At 42.1% G+C, this 15,738-nt stretch overlaps 5 protein-coding genes and 1 long non-coding RNA gene across 8 annotated transcripts; 2 read left to right on the top strand and 4 right to left on the bottom strand.

Moving 5' to 3' along the window:
- Positions 1-318: 318 nt before the first annotated feature.
- On the bottom strand, positions 319-4,325 carry LOC112460280 (protein SERAC1). Of its 2 annotated transcripts, XM_025024901.1 has the most exons (15): positions 4,261-4,325; positions 4,032-4,159; positions 3,736-3,936; positions 3,468-3,595; positions 3,208-3,318; positions 2,816-2,954; positions 2,590-2,733; positions 2,253-2,510; positions 1,967-2,165; positions 1,696-1,851; positions 1,465-1,592; positions 1,191-1,343; positions 975-1,121; positions 722-788; positions 319-537 (listed from the first exon to the last, which is right to left on the bottom strand). In XM_025024901.1, exons 1-15 carry the CDS (start codon positions 4,323-4,325, stop codon positions 420-422), a joined length of 2,142 nt encoding a protein of 713 aa, XP_024880669.1. In that variant the 3' UTR covers positions 319-419. The 2 variants fall into 2 exon arrangements, with proteins under 2 accessions (XP_024880669.1, XP_024880670.1); XM_025024902.1 differs by lacking the exon at positions 4,261-4,325 and having other exon boundaries at positions 420-537; positions 3,736-3,920; positions 4,032-4,122.
- A 486-nt stretch (positions 4,326-4,811) lies between these two features.
- Positions 4,812-7,191, top strand: LOC112460288 (ras-related protein Rab-6.2). The gene is made up of 3 exons (XM_025024911.1): positions 4,812-5,548; positions 5,963-6,207; positions 6,289-7,191. The coding sequence occupies exons 1-3, from the start codon at positions 5,369-5,371 to the stop codon at positions 6,485-6,487; spliced, it is 624 nt and encodes a 207-aa protein (XP_024880679.1). The 5' UTR covers positions 4,812-5,368; the 3' UTR covers positions 6,488-7,191.
- LOC112460284 (cysteine desulfurase, mitochondrial) lies at positions 6,888-9,576 on the bottom strand. Its single transcript, XM_025024907.1, has 10 exons — positions 9,367-9,576; positions 9,195-9,274; positions 8,987-9,103; positions 8,780-8,917; positions 8,495-8,700; positions 8,297-8,418; positions 7,884-8,041; positions 7,536-7,807; positions 7,348-7,437; positions 6,888-7,109 (listed from the first exon to the last, which is right to left on the bottom strand). Exons 1-10 carry the CDS (start codon positions 9,467-9,469, stop codon positions 7,046-7,048), a joined length of 1,350 nt encoding a protein of 449 aa, XP_024880675.1. The 5' UTR covers positions 9,470-9,576; the 3' UTR covers positions 6,888-7,045.
- Positions 9,577-9,674: 98 nt separating this feature from the next.
- On the top strand, positions 9,675-10,522 carry LOC112460289. Its single transcript, XR_003041430.1, has 3 exons — positions 9,675-9,759; positions 10,080-10,328; positions 10,430-10,522. It is a non-coding gene; the product is annotated as an uncharacterized LOC112460289 (long non-coding RNA).
- Positions 10,204-10,964, bottom strand: LOC112460287. Its single transcript, XM_025024910.1, has 2 exons — positions 10,751-10,964; positions 10,204-10,683 (listed from the first exon to the last, which is right to left on the bottom strand). The coding sequence occupies exons 1-2, from the start codon at positions 10,937-10,939 to the stop codon at positions 10,228-10,230; spliced, it is 645 nt and encodes a 214-aa protein (XP_024880678.1). The 5' UTR covers positions 10,940-10,964; the 3' UTR covers positions 10,204-10,227.
- A 571-nt stretch (positions 10,965-11,535) lies between these two features.
- LOC112460282 lies at positions 11,536-15,606 on the bottom strand. Of its 2 annotated transcripts, XM_025024905.1 has the most exons (8): positions 15,458-15,606; positions 14,726-14,917; positions 14,195-14,485; positions 13,944-14,113; positions 13,593-13,841; positions 13,353-13,513; positions 13,137-13,226; positions 11,536-13,059 (listed from the first exon to the last, which is right to left on the bottom strand). In XM_025024905.1, exons 3-8 carry the CDS (start codon positions 14,314-14,316, stop codon positions 11,980-11,982), a joined length of 1,872 nt encoding a protein of 623 aa, XP_024880673.1. In that variant the 5' UTR covers positions 14,317-14,485; positions 14,726-14,917; positions 15,458-15,606; the 3' UTR covers positions 11,536-11,979. The 2 variants fall into 2 exon arrangements, with proteins under 2 accessions (XP_024880673.1, XP_024880674.1); XM_025024906.1 differs by lacking the exon at positions 15,458-15,606 and having other exon boundaries at positions 14,732-15,298.
- Positions 15,607-15,738: the final 132 nt, after the last annotated feature.

Here is a 15,738-nt window from a genome sequence, read left to right as displayed (position 1 = left end):
TTGTATTTTCTCGTACATCTAGTAATACCTTGTGTTCATTATTTCGCGACATCGAATTATTACCTATTAATTCTTCACTATTTGCCTTAATAAAGGATTTATTTATTCTAGTCAGAATAATAAGTAATCATATTATAATCGGTCGTTCTCCATCAGAACCGATATTACCGTGACGCCAATGTATGTTGCCGCGATGCGTTTGAAATCGTAGGTGTGTAAAGTAGAATTAAGCGAAAAGAAAATGGCGATTACACCGACAGCGAAATACTTCCTGTTTATAAATGAAATGAGATACTGAGTAAAGATCAAACCATGATGTATGCTATCACAGTTTTATTTTTTATACGTATACATACATTCATCTGGTTCCACATAAAAATATATATAAAACTCGCATATATTATCTCTTGTACACAAACCTAAAATAACTTACTCAACATGGATAGTAGATTCCTAATCGACAAGACAGTCGTGTCTTCCTGAGTGTTAACGTGGTGTCTGAGCACACTCAAAAGTTTCTGATATAAGAACGATTGCCTGTCCGAAAAAAAAAATGGAATAGCATGAGTAAAAGGACATCATAATCATACTCGACAGTTATACGGTTTTGAAACATCATTGGCAGTCAGACAAAAAACAAGTCTTTGTTGATGATGTAATGAAGCTACGTCTTCCTCTTATCCAATGATGCTTTTAAACCGTACCGCAATCTAAATGTTACCTGCTAGCTGGCTTGCATATCGATAAATGATCCTGCGGAATCTCGAAGAACTCTCCCACGCCAGGATCTGAAAGATATAAGCAGTATATTGTTTTATATGCATGTGTGTTTATGTATAGAGTATGTTGTTGATAAGGATCTAGATAAGTTAGATTTATCTACACGTGCATACCATCAAGATAAGCTGATCTATAATCGATAACGACGTATGAAAACGGAATATCAACAGTATATATCTAATCTAAAGCATTACCTGCTGAATTAAGGCTGACGAATTGGAAGGGAAACTTCAGTGCGGTTACAAGGGTGGGTTTGGCCTCGGCAAAACTCACAATCTCTATGCGATATTCATTCAACATTTCTAGGAATTCCTCATGCAATCTTAGCAATTGCGGCGACTCTGGAACGTTAGAGCAATAAATTAGTTACGTTGCGCGTTACGTAGAACTAAAGACAGCGTGACGATTACCTTCACGTAGTTCTTGCACCTCGACCGTTGGCCATAACAGCATTTGCGTTGCTTGCTTCAGAGCCGCCACGTGCGAACCTCGATGAGGAGTAGCGTAAAATAGGATAGCCTTGGTATTCTTGCAGATGCCGTGCTTATCTCCAGTTTTCCACTCTACAAGCGTAATTATAACATGTAACGACTTTAACAATAGCAATAGTAATAATTTTATCGGTACATTTATCGAAGTATATAAAAATATATATATAAGTGTAAATTTTCAACTTATACATACCTTCTACAAGCATCTTTTTAATTAATAATCCACCCATTGAGTGGGCGACCCATATAAGTGGCCGCTGGCCCACGTTTGCCGTTGTCAATTTGGTAACAAATTCTTCGCTTCTCTCTTTAATAGTGCTCCTAATAAAAATAAATGTGACGCATCAAACATAACTATCGAAATATTTAATACCTGAATTTATCAGACGCAGAAAGCTGAAACATTTCCATGTACAGTACTTACTTCATGCTTTCTATTGGGCAGAAAGGAGTCCACATAGATAAACTCGTACCATAATTAACACCTATGATTCGTAAGGATGGTATGTCTACAGGTAACCAGTCTTTAGGCCAACAAAGTGTTTTAGAGTCAGGATCATTCTTCATACAGGCGTCATCTCTAAAGATATCGCGTGTAAAAATTTACAAATTATTTGCGGTTTACAAGCGAATCTTTCATCGGTATCATTTTAAGATTAAATATATAAAAATGTTAAATACACGAAAACACCTACCCTCTGCAAAAATAAGGTCCACACGCGAGAGCATTTGTGTTTTGCGGACAATCGTCCAACACCACCTCAAAATCTTGACCCGTCTTTCTCCATTCGCGCAAGTACAGATCGCGAGCCAAGTCTTTAAAGAATTCCTGAGGACGATCGTCATCGGCCATGGTAGACAAGTAATCTGTAGTCTCAACCGCTGTATTATCATCTACGATTAAACATATAATTTAACAAGATGATAAGATGAATAAAACTTGAGGACGTGTTTATAATCATATTACAGATATTGACAAACCTACAACTCCAAGCGCAGACGTCGCGACGTCACGTTGTCTCCAGGTAACGAATACTCCACCCAACAATCCATGCAAAAATACAACGTCCATTTTTGTTGCCGCGTGAACTCTGTGCAGAGGATAAAGAAGATAAACACTTTGCGCATATTTTGCTTTCTCGTTCCCATCCCTATCCAGATTCATCAATGCACTGATCGCCTGTGCCGACAGACGAATATCGTCGCTGTGGGACCAACGTGACAATATGCCAATCCATCCTAAGTGGAAACAATTATATCAGTAGTTATATATCTGTATATACAATAATATATCGCGGAAATATCAAGTCCATCTTACCGGATTCATAGATAGCCTCTAAATATTCAGAATGAAGACACATGTTGGATAATATCCTTGCGAGTAGTATGCACATTTCTACGTCATCACTGCAACGTTTCTGTATCGCTGTCAATATTGGCAAAGCTCCGGCATCGATCAGGTCTAAAATCCCAAAATTAAACAGGAGATATAGAGAGTGTGTCAGTGAGACAGTCTGTAAAATTTCGCAAAATTTATATCTCACGTTTGCTGTACTGTTCCACGGAGGAATGATGGCAGATCGCACGAATGCAACTTTTGAGCACGTCATCATCCCGAACTGTCGTCGTTTCCATAGAAAGACCCACGCTTGCCAGGTCATGATCAAACCATTCTACAAGATACTGCACATCAATTGAATAGATGGTTTCAGCATAGATGTTATCAAGTTACAATTACAAAATTATAATATTATATGTGATTTTATTATAATATTCATAGCCAATATTATAATTTAGAAATAATAATTTAATTTGTAGATATTTAGCATTATCTTCGAAGATTTAATTAAATTACGCTTTATGTTTACATTTTTTAAATTTATTATTTTCCGTACTTTGCTACTTTTTTTATATACATTCAATTTTATATACTTACTCGATGCGAATCTTTAAACATTTTACTAAGAAATTGTGTAAGGCAGAGATGTGTATTGCCACATAAAGCATTCAGACTTAACAGCAGCGAATGTACCTTTTCTACGACATCCTGTAAAAAATAATCTCATTTATCCTTAATATAAATGTAATGTTACAATGCTGGAGAATATTAGTAACGAGCATGTATGTATGTTATGGTATAAAAATGTTAAAATTAAAATAATTGAAAGTGTTAAAATTAAAACACGTATCACATACGTTTAAGTTGTACTGCACATGATAATACGGTGGTTGCAAAAAGAACTGTGAATTAATATTTGGCATTCTTGCGAGAGCTGCTGCTGTTTTAGCATCCATCATCTGTGCCAAGTGACGATACTGCCAATCTAAAAGTGAGATTTTCTATTCTATAGAAAGATTGCGTGAATCTAATATCTATTCAACGTTTAAGCGTTTTATTCTATATATTAAAAAGGGAAACGTACACGTAATCCCAGAGAAACATTGTGATGGCTAGAGAACCTACCTTTCAAATGTAACAAGGCACCAAGCTCAGTCACCGCTTTATATCGCTCGTTTCTGTCTCCGTGTTGCGCCATATATAACAACTTATATGCAAGCTTGTGATTCTTCTCCTTCCACCATCTCGCCAGAGTGTCGCTGAGGCTTCTTGGCTTCTCCGACGCAGGTCCATGTAGATCCTCGTCTTTCCTAAACATGAAGATGTCTGAAATCGGAGCAGGACCGATCAACGTTTGCACACATCAGCTGTGACTGTCATAGACGTACACCGTACACGTCACGCTCCGGCAGACGACTTACCTTTAAACTGAGGGTCATCGACGTAGATGTACTGTGCGCGGGCTTGCTCCAAACTTAGAACGCTCGTATCGTAAGTCGACCGAATGATCCGCGATATCTGCCGCAGTTGATACAGAAACCAGCAGCCCCTGCACGAGATACACGTCCAAGTTTCAAATACTCGGAGACACTCGACCTTGATCTTGACTATCTTGAGTGGACGAGTCACCTTGACAGTCCCTTGACTTACCCGAGCACCACGACGCAGATGCCACTCGTCTTCAGGTAGTACACATAACCCCTCGACGCTCGCATCGTTCACGGCCACGGCAGGGACTCGGGACTCGGGGACTCGCTCGACGAAGCGGTTCCGTCGCGACGCAAGGGTCTCCCACAGTCCTTACATTTCAAACTTTGAAGCGCGTCACGTCGAGTTTACTTGGCACGCGCACACGAGTGGAAAATTGGGTCTGTTTTTTTTTTAGCTGCACTTCGTGCACCAGTTCAGCACAGTTCAGTCGGTGCAGCTAAAAGAAACAGACCCATTGGTCGCGTTCAGCAGACCAAGGACCAAGCCGCTCAGTAGCGGTCGAATGTGCGTGGCTCTTACTTTTAGAACCAACCAATCAACGCAGAGTGTTAATAAGACGAACTCAACAGTTGTGCAACAGTTGTGTCTGCTGAACGTGCCCATTGCGTTCGGAAAGCGCGCACGGTCGAGCCTTTCGCGGAAAAACAGTTCCTGATTGGCGGATCTAAAAACCGTGCCGATCAGTGGCGAGTGGCGAGTGGCGAGTGGCGAGTGGCGCAACTTCTGAATGCGGACGTCAATTCTCAAGCTCTTGACACTTTGCCCGAATAAACAGTTCGCTTTATCCTTTTTGCCCTGCTTTAAATTATGCAAACACATCAATTATTATCTTCTCGAAAATATATATAAACAAAAATATCGAAACCAACACATCAAAACAATTTTTTCTCATTTCACATATGATAACCAAAACAATGATTCATGCTCTCGAAGAAATGCAAAGATCATTCCTCGCGATTGATAGATAAGCAGATAAAAAAAGGGCGATTCGATCCAATGAGATAAAGTAAACCTCGTGCGCCCATTTTGCATATTTCTTCGCTTTTCCTGATACGCCCTGCACTGTAGAAGGCGGACGGCGGACCTACGTGACGAAGGAAAGCGCGCGGGTCTTGACGAAGCCGAAGCACGCCGTCGGAGGGTTCCACGGTGAGTCCAGGTTGTTCACGTCGACCCCACGGACCCCGTTGAATGAGAGACGCGCGGGTGCACGATGATCCGCCGTCAGCAGTGATCGTAGCCGGCGCCGCGCGGGCCGCGCCACGACATGGCGACCGTCAAGGTAACGGAGCAGAAGGTTATCCTGTGCGGCGAGTACGGCGTCGGCAAGACGTCGATATTCCGGCGCTTCGCCAACAACACGTTCGTCGCCAGCAGCGACCGCAAGTCGACCCTGGGCCTCGACAACATCGACAAGGAGTACGTCGTCGAGGACCGACGAATACGCGTGAGTGTCAACTTGTTACATGCGTGGGTGTATATGTGTGCTGTGCATTGTGGGTCACTTGCTTCTTTTCGTGAGATGTGCACTGATCACTTTGTCCTCTTTTCATCGTTTTCCCTTTACTGATCGTCAAGTTGCATGTTTTCACTTGCCAGTGTCCCTTCCACAGAATCCGCGAGCTGCGTGCATTGAACTTCCAAGAGTGTAACAGACTGAAATCAGTAAGCGTATGTATGTAAATATTGGAGCGTTTGATCCTTTGAAAGTCACGCGACTGAATTTACATACCGATACATTAAACATGAGGCTCTATCAAGTCCTGCGCGACGTGCCTCACTCAATTGCTCGTCAAAGTACTCACAGAAAATAAATATAGCATGGTGACATTTCTGACTTTGCACCTTTTATTCTTCTCAGCTGCAACTATGGGACACCGGCGGTATGGAAAGAGTGGCGTCCGTTACCTCGAGTTACTACAAGTTTGCAGAAGCTGCCATTCTGGTGTTTGCCCTGGATAACTCGACGTCGTTTCATTTGTTGTCTCAACATTTGCTCGACATAGTTACGTATGCGGAGAACGCCAAGATATTCCTTTGCGGGAACAAGAGCGACTTGGAGAGCGTCGCGCCGCAAGTCACAGACGCAGAGATGGAACAATTCTGGTACTTGCATAGTTTCTAATAGTTTCCTAGTGCATATGCCTATGTTTATATGAAATTATAAAGAAATTAAATCTTTTCCAGCGAACAATGTCACAATCTGATCTCGGGGATATACAAAACGTCGTGCAAAACCGGCGAAGGGGTGAACGAGATGTTCGAGGATATAGCGCAACATCTGGTTGAGGCTAATCGATCGCGAATGGAGCTTCACGAGATGGACAAGGATCGATTTAAGATCTCGTATGTCGACGAGGCAACCGACCCATCGTGTTTGTGCTAATCTGTAATTAATACGTGCGAGAATACGCGAGTCCAGTCTTTGAGAATCTTCTAGGCTCGATGCGGCGTGTAAGAGAAACAAAGGGAAACGGAGCGAAACCTTTCATATCGAGCCCTTGTCACGCGTGACTTTCCTATGAGGGAAGGTTGCGTCTCGCGTCTCGCGGAGAAAAAAAGAGGAAGAGGGAGAATCTATAAACGTGAGGCACATGATATAAAGCCTGTTCGTTTTCGCTACATTTCTGAACTAGTGCAATAAGTTTGAATGAAACAAATATATAATTTTCTTTCATTCCAACTTGTTGCACTAGCTCAGAAGTGCAGCGAAAATGAACAGGCCTGTACACACGCAAGTTGCGTGTCACGGTCGGATCAGTTGTAGGATACGCGATGGCAAAAACTTTTTCGATTAAAATTTTTATTACACGTTGCGAAATTATATCTTAATCGACTAAGCTTCACCTATTAACGTGATTTACGATCGGTATTATATTATACACTTGATCAATATACATACTATATATACTTAAGTTTGTAAAGGCTACACGATAACGAGGCACTAGTGCTGTGTCCATTTGATAGTCTTCAAGTCGATGCCATCTTCTACCATCTCCCACAGTGGGCTGCAAGAAAACGAGGATATTGGAATTTTTGTATGGGCCTTCGTGTAACGTCGTCCCGGTTAATAAATGTACAATAGATATAGAGATAGAGTGATAAAATCGCGATCTCACGAAACGTCCAACGACAAAGTTGTTCCCTCCGCGAAACGAGATTACAACCGTTTCGATTCGTTAACGCCAAAGTATAACGTGTACGTAAGTCTAAAGTAGATCCTCTCCATCATGACAAACGCGTTACCTCATCTCCCGAAGTCGCTTCACATGCTGTATCGTGTTGTCCGCCGTGTAATCGATTTCCTCGAGTGTCGTAAATCGTCCGATGCCGAACCTAGTTAGACAAGTCGTAAATTATATCGCTAGAGTATGAAGCCATTATTGCTATATGTATAATGATCAGCGAAGTTTCTTTATCTCCAAGTATTATACCTGATACTGGAATGAGCCAGATCCTCCGAGGCACCGATCGCTCTCAGCACGTAGCTGGGCTCCAAGCTCGCGCTGGTGCAAGCTGAGCCGCTGCTCAGTGCCACATCCTTCAAAGCCATTAATAGCGATTCACCTTCCACGCAAGCAAACGATAGGTTCACGCAGCCGGGATACCAGGCTACGGGGTCGCCGTTTCGCACGACTTGTGGCAACGTTGACATTAACTTCTCGATCAGGTGACTCGACAGCGTATTGATGTATCTGTGATCGTACTGGAAAATACAGTGTAGATTTTTAATACCTTAAATGGCATCGATCATATGTAGCGGGACTTTGTGTTTCGCTTACGTCCATTTCCGTCTGCGCCAACTCGCAAGCGGCACCCAATCCTACAGCCAAAGGTGCCGGCACAGTACCGCTTCTCATCCCTCTCTCTTGTCCACCGCCGCTTTGCAACGGCTCCACGCGCACCCGCGGCCTTCTCCTAACGTACAGGGCTCCGATACCTTAATGAATTATTAGCAAAATAGATAAATAAAGACTAGAGAAGTACCCAGCTTTTTTTAATAAATATAGAACAATTTTTATAACTTGATGCAAATGAAAATTGTAGACAAGCTCATATAATTTCTAATATATAACTTCTAAAACAAAGTTTATCTTTTTTTGTCATAATACTATTTACTATCTAAAGCAACATATAGAAAAGAGAAATAGGTATATTATCTCTTCATAATAATAACGTGTATGATAAAGATTACCTTTTGGGCCATATAGCTTATGACCACTGATAGATAAAAGATCAATATTCATAGCGTTAACATCGATTGGCACTTTGCCTATGGCTTGCGCAGCATCCGTGTGGAAAAAGACCTTTCTCTTCCTGTATACGTAAAAAGCAAAATGATCAAGAGACAACTATAACAGAATACGTATAGCGTTGAAATCTTGATACTCACCTACAAATGGCGCCAATTTCTTCGATAGGCTGTTTGACACCGATCTCGTTATTCACCATCATTACGGAAACCAGGGATGTGGATGGCCTAATGGCTGCTTCCAATTCATTGAGATCGATAAGACCATTTGACTTGACGGAAAGATACGTTATGTCAAATCCTTCCGCTTCCAAGGCTCTACATGAATCCAGTACGCACTTGTGCTCCTAGATACACAAGCAACTATTTGTAGATTCACAATTTACGTTTATCAAGAAGGAAAAAATTATTATAAAAACTTCTCACTGTCTGGGTCGTCACAACATGATTCTTTTTGGATTTGTAGAACCTTGCTACGCCTTTTACAGCGATATTATTGCATTCTGTCGCTCCAGAAGTAAATATCACTTCCTTCTTTTCCGCTCCTATCAAATCTGCGACTTGCTGTTGAAAGCAGACGAATACGTCTCTAGATCATGTAACCGTAGAATGTAAAAATCTAAAAATACCGACCTGGCGAGCGTGCTCGACTGCTGCTTCCGATTCCCAGCCATACATGTGAGTTCTGGAATGTGGGTTACCGTGGTACACCGTCATATACGGCATCATCTTATCCAACACCCGGGGGTCCTAGCACGTCAACATCCTGTACGTTATTTGCACGCGCATACATGACGTACATACATCATATGACATCACAGGCTGAACTTGGTGAACTTACCAGTGGAGTAGTAGCTTGGGCGTCCAAGTAAAGAGCTCTACCTTCCATCGGGCCCTTTTTATACTCGTCCGTGATGGGAGCTACATCGAACAAGCGATCGCTATTAAAAACTGCGCAAGTTAAACCACCCTGCATCAACTGACAGTGTCAACGCCTCAACGCCAACACTCACATTCATATTCGGTGACCTCCGACAATTGTTGACCGCACGTGTGCAGACGGCGATCCTTGGCGCGACGCAACGCAAAGATCAAATTCCTTGTCGACCGAAACATCCTCAATCGTCGCCTGCGGCTGCTCTCTCATGAAGGTAAACCACGTATTCCAAGAGCTCGCATGTTACGTTCTAACCTCGCAACTCGCAACTTCAGCGCACCGTGTTTTGCCAAAACAACAGCGCCGAATATAAAGCGCCGTTCTTTTCTACGCGCTGATTGGCTGTCAGGAGAATTCTTTATCGGATAGCCAATCGAGACATCGAGAGGCTCATGACGTATCGTGCCTCCACGTGAGTTGCATGCGAGCGTGACAAATGCAGAATCGATCGGTTTTTTTTTCCTCCAAGGTATAAGATCAGAATATATGAATATAAGATCCTTGTCAAACTTTTTGAACATCACGAACATAATACTGCAATTCTCGTTTACAGTTGGAGTCAAGTTTTTTAACAACCTTACTATTGATGTTTAATAACAATTAAGAGAATCTCAGCTCAATTTTAATATATAACAATCAAAAGCAATTATTAACTTTTATTTGTATGCCTCATACTTTTATTTTTTGTTATACATAAACGTATTGTAACGTATCATTAATGCAACTTGAACAACGTTTACGTACTTACAACTGAAAAATTAATGTCAAAATTATCTTGAATTTTCTCAGAATTAAAAAGTTTTATTCATCACACAAGAGTATCCTGATATCATGTACTATATCTAATAGGGAATATGACATTGCAAAGTATGGAAAATATAAAAGAAGCGGTGGAAATAGCGACAAGACACTGATGGGGATTAGGACTTTTGTATATTCATACTTTTCTGCATGTTCCAAGCATGCTTCTGCGACCGCCTGGCGGACACGTCGTTTGGGAAATGGTTGTTATTATCACGAAGGGCGCAGTGTCCACAGGTACACATTCCAGTTGAAAAGTGATCTCGTTTACACCTAATACCCCTTTGGGCGCACATGGACCGCCTACAGTTCTGAGAGGATAACACGTACCGTTGTAGGGCACCACGCCGTCCTCCGAGCAAGGGTTCTCCACACAACGTGGGAGCACCTCGTTCTTGGGAAGTACGACGTACGTCCTGGATAAACATGGACCCTGCCTGTAGGCTTCGTAGCAGGCGTCGTTTAACGGAAAGTACAGGAATCGTGGCCTGCAGTCGCACACCCAGGAATTCCTTGCACCACTGCCTGGGTAAAGGAGCATGTTTTTCGGGCAACTGTCTGGTATTGACACGGGTATACGATCCGTTATCATCTGCGAGAATGAGTATACATAAAAAGAAGCTCTTAGAAATTCTGTATTAATATTATATATATATTACCGTAGAGTTACCACCGCTGACGTGGGACGTCTCTTCGTCAGTCGGGAATATAAAATCCTGGCCCCGTATCATGTACGTGTACATAAGAAATACAATTCCGACGTACAAACACTTCATCCTTGCTATCTCAGATGAGACTGTGCGAGAATGCCGTTGAGAAGAGAAGGATAGAGAAGTACAGGTATCCATAAACTTTGATGTAGACGGGGGTCAGGGATATGCGAAATGCCAGACATGGTTTTGCATAAATTAATATTAATATGTTCCTAACGACTAGGCAACGGTAAAAATATCTCGATCCGCTTCGGATCTTCTTCAACTCAATGATAAACTAAAAGAGAAAAACATCAGTGAGATACATATCCCAAAGAAAACACTATAATATAATCGATTACAAATTATCTAAACAGTCATTAGCATTTTAGAATTGTTTTCCATTTTTTTAATTGTACGTAATACTTCTAATATTGAAATTTAATATAAAAACATCGATACGTGGGAAATCTTTTAATGTCGATAATTTCAGGAATTTATATTTTTCAATAGGCTGAATATTTTATGTTGTAAAATTAATTCTTATTTTACATAATTAAAAAATTGCACAACATATTTTAATTGTTTCTAGTAAAACGGTTAGAAATAAATACTATAATTTTTCTCTTTATATATAATGAACTATTTATTTTAATATTTTAAGCAATTATAAATTGTCAGTTTTGTGTATACGTGTAATATTTTCAGGCATATAAAATTAAGCTAAACGGAATAGCTATTTGTATAAAAAATTACTTATAGAAGTCATTTTTAATGTCCACAATTCTCTTACATACGTTTTCATATATATTTTCATACCGCAGTACAAAATGCAAAGAATAAATTTGAGCACTAGATGAAACATAGAGATTTCATTAATAAGTCTTGTTGCCAAGGTCAGCAATATACGTGCCATACACTTTCTTATATATTAAAAAAATACTGATAATAAGATCTGTAATATAATTTAAAATGTAAATGATTAAAAATAACATTACGCGCAATGTAAATATGTTCTTAACACATTTCATAAATATCGATAATACTTTTTTAAAGCTATTAATAATACAAACGAGATTTGGATGCGCGCACGTCCTGATATTCTGTTCGAAAATTAATAGTCTCGAAAATTGGCAAATTTCAAGTTTTAGAATACGTTTCTACCAATACATATATTTCGAGTATACTTAACGGATTTACCGATCTTTCGAAAGATTCAAGGAATCTCCCAAGTCGGCCGCGTGCGATGCGTGTTGCTTTTTATGCAACGCCGTCATGTCCAGCATGCTTCCGAAATCAGATTTAACGCTCGATATTGTTAGATCCTCCGTTCCTTGATACTCGCCCGGTCTGCCGATCTTGGTCGGGTCGGTTTGCGCGTCCACGTTCTTTCGATCGTTCGCATAATCGTCGGCGCTAACCGAAAACGTTCTGCAAGTCTCCGACGAGCTGACACCCTTGAAGGGTGACGGACGCGCGTCGACGGTGACGAAATCGCCTGGCTTGCGTTCCGTACCGTCCATGTCCTTTGCCGGCGAGATCTTGCTGAGGGGACCGAACAGGTTTGCGATGTTGCGCATATACGTGGACGGCGAGGGCGACGAGGTTCGCGTGAAATCCGCGATGGAGAAGCTCGACAGCTTCGCTAGATCGGTAGTCGGGAAAGTCGCCAATTTCGTCAGATCCGAGAACTTGGTGATCTGTTGAGTGATATCCGCTAGCGGGAAGTCGGGCGTCGTCGACGTTCGGGACTTGGTACTGCCGTCGCCAACCAGATTCGGCAGTTTCGAGAAGTCCGCAGGTGCGAAATCATAGTCGCACTTGGCGTTCTTCACCGACACCGTGAGTTCGCCCGCGTGGAAGCTCGGTATTATCTCCGATGGCGATATATGCTTGGGACCCACGACAGAACTGCTGTCCTTTATCTGAGTGATGGACGCGGCATCCGTGGGGCCCAAGTTGCTGTCCTTCTTGATGCCGTCCCGAGAAGTCGACGGCTGTAGCACGAAGGGCTTGGACGTGGGCGTGATTATGGCACCGCCGTCGGGTTTGAAGTTGACCGGCGCGAGGAAAACAGCCGCGTTACCGGCCGTGAGGCCTACGCCAGGCGGAACTGGCGGCACCAGCGCGTCCGAGGCAGATACCAAGGGAAATTTCATAGTCAGGAAGTCGGGCGTCGTACCATCCTCGGAGCCTGGGCAGATCATCTCTCTGATCACGTCCCAGTATGAGCTGTTCGATCTGTTTCGACCGGGCAATTTCGATGCCAAGGAACACTGTATAAGACGTTTAGACTTGATAGTATATACGTAACAAGAACTTGCTTGCATTTTTTATCACTGCGCGTACTCACCCTTAAACGTTCGAGATACGTCGTCGTACCATTAAACGTGGCAGTAAAGTCGATTCCACCTTCGCTCTTGTAATATTCTATACTTCTTCTCTATAAAGATAAATGGTGAATAAAAATCAATAATGAACACGATAGTATATTAATCAAGATCTTTCATAGGATCTAATCGTCTCATATACAACTGAAACTACGAGCTAGCTATTAAAAAATACTTACAATCTCCTCCAAGGTATCCTGGGAGAGAAAGTGCTCCTGCGATAATGTATAACTAAGAAGCATAGGTCGAGGATATTCGTGGGGTCTATTCTCAGGCGGCGGCAGAGACCAGAAGACATTGAAATTCGATTCGTAACACGTACCATCCATGTTGTAAGGTGCTGCAAAATAGAAGATAATGATGATCACTCAGCTTCTACATTCTCGTTGCGCGACAAAGAAAGCCTTTGAAACACTCACAGCATATCAATCCCACGCACGGTATGTATCCGTTATCGCTAGGCCCCTTCATCTTGATCTGATAATCCAACTGAGAGTCCACGTCCCTCAAGGAAGGCGACGCGTGAGAGCGCGGATGGGAATGATACCAGCCTACCAGCGTAACACGCTTCCATTCCATGGCTCTTGCGATTTCAGCTTCCACGGCTGCCGCGGCTGACTTGTCCTTACCAGAGTACCGGCACGGGAACGCGCACGTTATGGAAAGATCTACGACAAGATGATGCACGTTCGATGACTCAACATTCCAACCGTACGCAGGCTAAAATAATCCATATGCATTATGGCACGTAAACGCAGTTTGAAATGTACTGTGCGAGTTGATGTCCCAGTGGCCGCCCAAGTAGCCGCAGACTTCCTTGTCCGTTAAGTGACAGTGCAGGTCCACTAATAGGGCCGCGGTGGTTGTGATGGTGACTAAAAAGGGCTGTATCTTCCCCAGCGTGCTGAATGACGTAAGTTCCACCATTGTGCTCATGTCCCTGTAAAGCAAAAGTGTTGGAACGTTTATAGAAACATTTATAAAAAATCAACAGGCACGATTTTTCTCTACGAGAGCCTACATGGCGTGACTTCGTATCCCAAGATTGGCGTGTTTCACTGGAACTCGCACTATCTGGACCGGCGGCGTGATCTGTATCTTCTCTCCGCTCTCTTCAGCCGTGTCGGTCGGAGCCCGTTCCATGATTTCAGTACACTTTTGAGGACTAAATGGAGATGAGATGGCGTCGAGAAGTCCACATACGTCTTCTTCCTCCTGTTTTTCGTCCTCTAGAAACTACAAACGTCGAAGCAACGACGCTCGCCTCATTGGAAAATTTTCATCGTTATGTGGTATGTTGTTTCTCCGAAACCTGCAAATGTATACCAATATTGGACACGTACCTATGTCTGGACATTTTCATCATTTTAGTCCTTAAATAAGTTATAACGCGACGTAAAATCAAAGAATCAAAGATGAAAATATTTTTCGTGTATTATATTCGGATCTTTGATTTTACGTCGCGTTATACTTGTTTAAAAACTAAAGTGATAAAGGTGTCCAGACTCCAGACCATAGGTCTCAAGTGTCCCTGCATTGCCTTGATACATACATTTACCTTAATAACGTTTCCTAACTGACGTGACGTACAAGTAACGTATTCCTATGACAGAGGTGACAGGTCGAAAAGACGCTTCGTGTGATCGACGGTGATCGCGACAGCGTTATCACCTAGCCCAACCTGACTTGGCGCATTGTTGACAAGAGGTCTGTTCTTTGTACGTAGCGCACCACGTTACTATGTCTTAAAATTAAAATGAAAATAAGATATACACGTATATATTATATTTTGGAGGGAAAAAGAGAAAAGATGGGAAGGAAGCGCAAGAAATTCAACCGGACAAGGAACGAACACGAGAGGCCTGCATTTTATAACTGTGCCGCATTATAGACTTTAAAACGGAGTAGATGTAATTAGATGTTGGACGAAAGAAAAAGGAAAGATAAAAGATTCAGCTTTACACTACAGAGCGACATTCGTATTCGTAACCCACATCTTACATTGCCGAATCTTAGGTAATCTTAAGATTCTATCCAAAACGATAGTAGACATTTTCAAATTCAACTTTGCCTGCCAAAGGTCTGCTATTAAAAAAAGGGTCATGATATTCAATCATAATCTTTTTTTAATTATAAAAAAATATTGTAGCAAAACATTGTAACTGGCTCGGTATCCACTTCTATCAATGCAGGTTACGTAACCTTAATTTTGGTTTAACCAGGTTTAACTTGATTTTTATATTTTTTTTAGTTGTAAGACGTGGAAAAATGGGGAGTAAATTACATCAAGAAAGTTAAAATCTGCATTGAGGCAACTTGTTGATTTTTTTCAGAGCGAAGAGAAAATACACCGGGAGGAAAACAAAAAAAAAAAGAGAGTATTTCGTCGCCACACAGCCTGGCGCTTATTGGCTCAATTGGCTGCCTGGATTTTGTCCAACGAGACCGAGAGGCGAGTGAGGCGACACGTCGCGTTAATTAGGACCGGCCATAAAGCCGGTCGACCGTCGCGCTGCCCAGCGCTGCCGAGCCGAACCGTCAACCGAGACCGAGGGTGCTCCGGCG

Source organism: Temnothorax curvispinosus, unplaced genomic scaffold (genome assembly GCF_003070985.1).
Source record: "Temnothorax curvispinosus isolate PA1 unplaced genomic scaffold, ASM307098v1 QBEX01010444.1, whole genome shotgun sequence".
Taxonomy (NCBI): domain Eukaryota; kingdom Metazoa; phylum Arthropoda; class Insecta; order Hymenoptera; family Formicidae; genus Temnothorax; species Temnothorax curvispinosus.
This window is presented reverse-complemented; position numbering and strand designations above follow the sequence as displayed.

Bases quoted from the DNA above. Each gene is read 5' to 3' on its own strand.
- LOC112460280 (XM_025024901.1), bottom strand. From the start codon at position 4,325: ATGCGAGCGTCGAGGGGTTATGTGTACTACCTGAAGACGAGTGGCATC. The intron at 2,955-3,207 runs GTAAGTATATAA...ATTGATGTGCAG, and splicing joins TGTTTAAAGATTCGCATCGA to TATCTTGTAGAATGGTTTGA. The intron at 789-974 runs GTAATGCTTTAG...TATATCTTTCAG, and splicing joins CGTCAGCCTTAATTCAGCAG to ATCCTGGCGTGGGAGAGTTC.
- LOC112460288 (XM_025024911.1), top strand. From the start codon at position 5,369: ATGGCGACCGTCAAGGTAACGGAGCAGAAGGTTATCCTGTGCGGCGAG. The intron at 5,549-5,962 runs GTGAGTGTCAAC...TATTCTTCTCAG, and splicing joins TCGAGGACCGACGAATACGC to CTGCAACTATGGGACACCGG. The intron at 6,208-6,288 runs GTACTTGCATAG...AATCTTTTCCAG, and splicing joins GCAGAGATGGAACAATTCTG to CGAACAATGTCACAATCTGA.
- LOC112460284 (XM_025024907.1), bottom strand. From the start codon at position 9,469: ATGTTTCGGTCGACAAGGAATTTGATCTTTGCGTTGCGTCGCGCCAAG. The intron at 9,275-9,366 runs GTGAGTGTTGGC...TGTTCGATGTAG, and splicing joins GGAGGTCACCGAATATGAAT to CTCCCATCACGGACGAGTAT. The intron at 8,918-8,986 runs GTCGGTATTTTT...TGCTTTCAACAG, and splicing joins CAGTCGAGCACGCTCGCCAG to CAAGTCGCAGATTTGATAGG.
- LOC112460287 (XM_025024910.1), bottom strand. From the start codon at position 10,939: ATGGATACCTGTACTTCTCTATCCTTCTCTTCTCAACGGCATTCTCGC. The intron at 10,684-10,750 runs GTAATATATATA...TCATTCTCGCAG, and splicing joins TCAGCGGTGGTAACTCTACG to ATGATAACGGATCGTATACC.
- LOC112460282 (XM_025024905.1), bottom strand. From the start codon at position 14,316: ATGGAACGGGCTCCGACCGACACGGCTGAAGAGAGCGGAGAGAAGATA. The intron at 13,514-13,592 runs GTGAGTGTTTCA...TCTATTTTGCAG, and splicing joins GTGCGTGGGATTGATATGCT to CACCTTACAACATGGATGGT. The intron at 13,060-13,136 runs GTGAGTACGCGC...CGTCTTATACAG, and splicing joins CGTATCTCGAACGTTTAAGG to TGTTCCTTGGCATCGAAATT.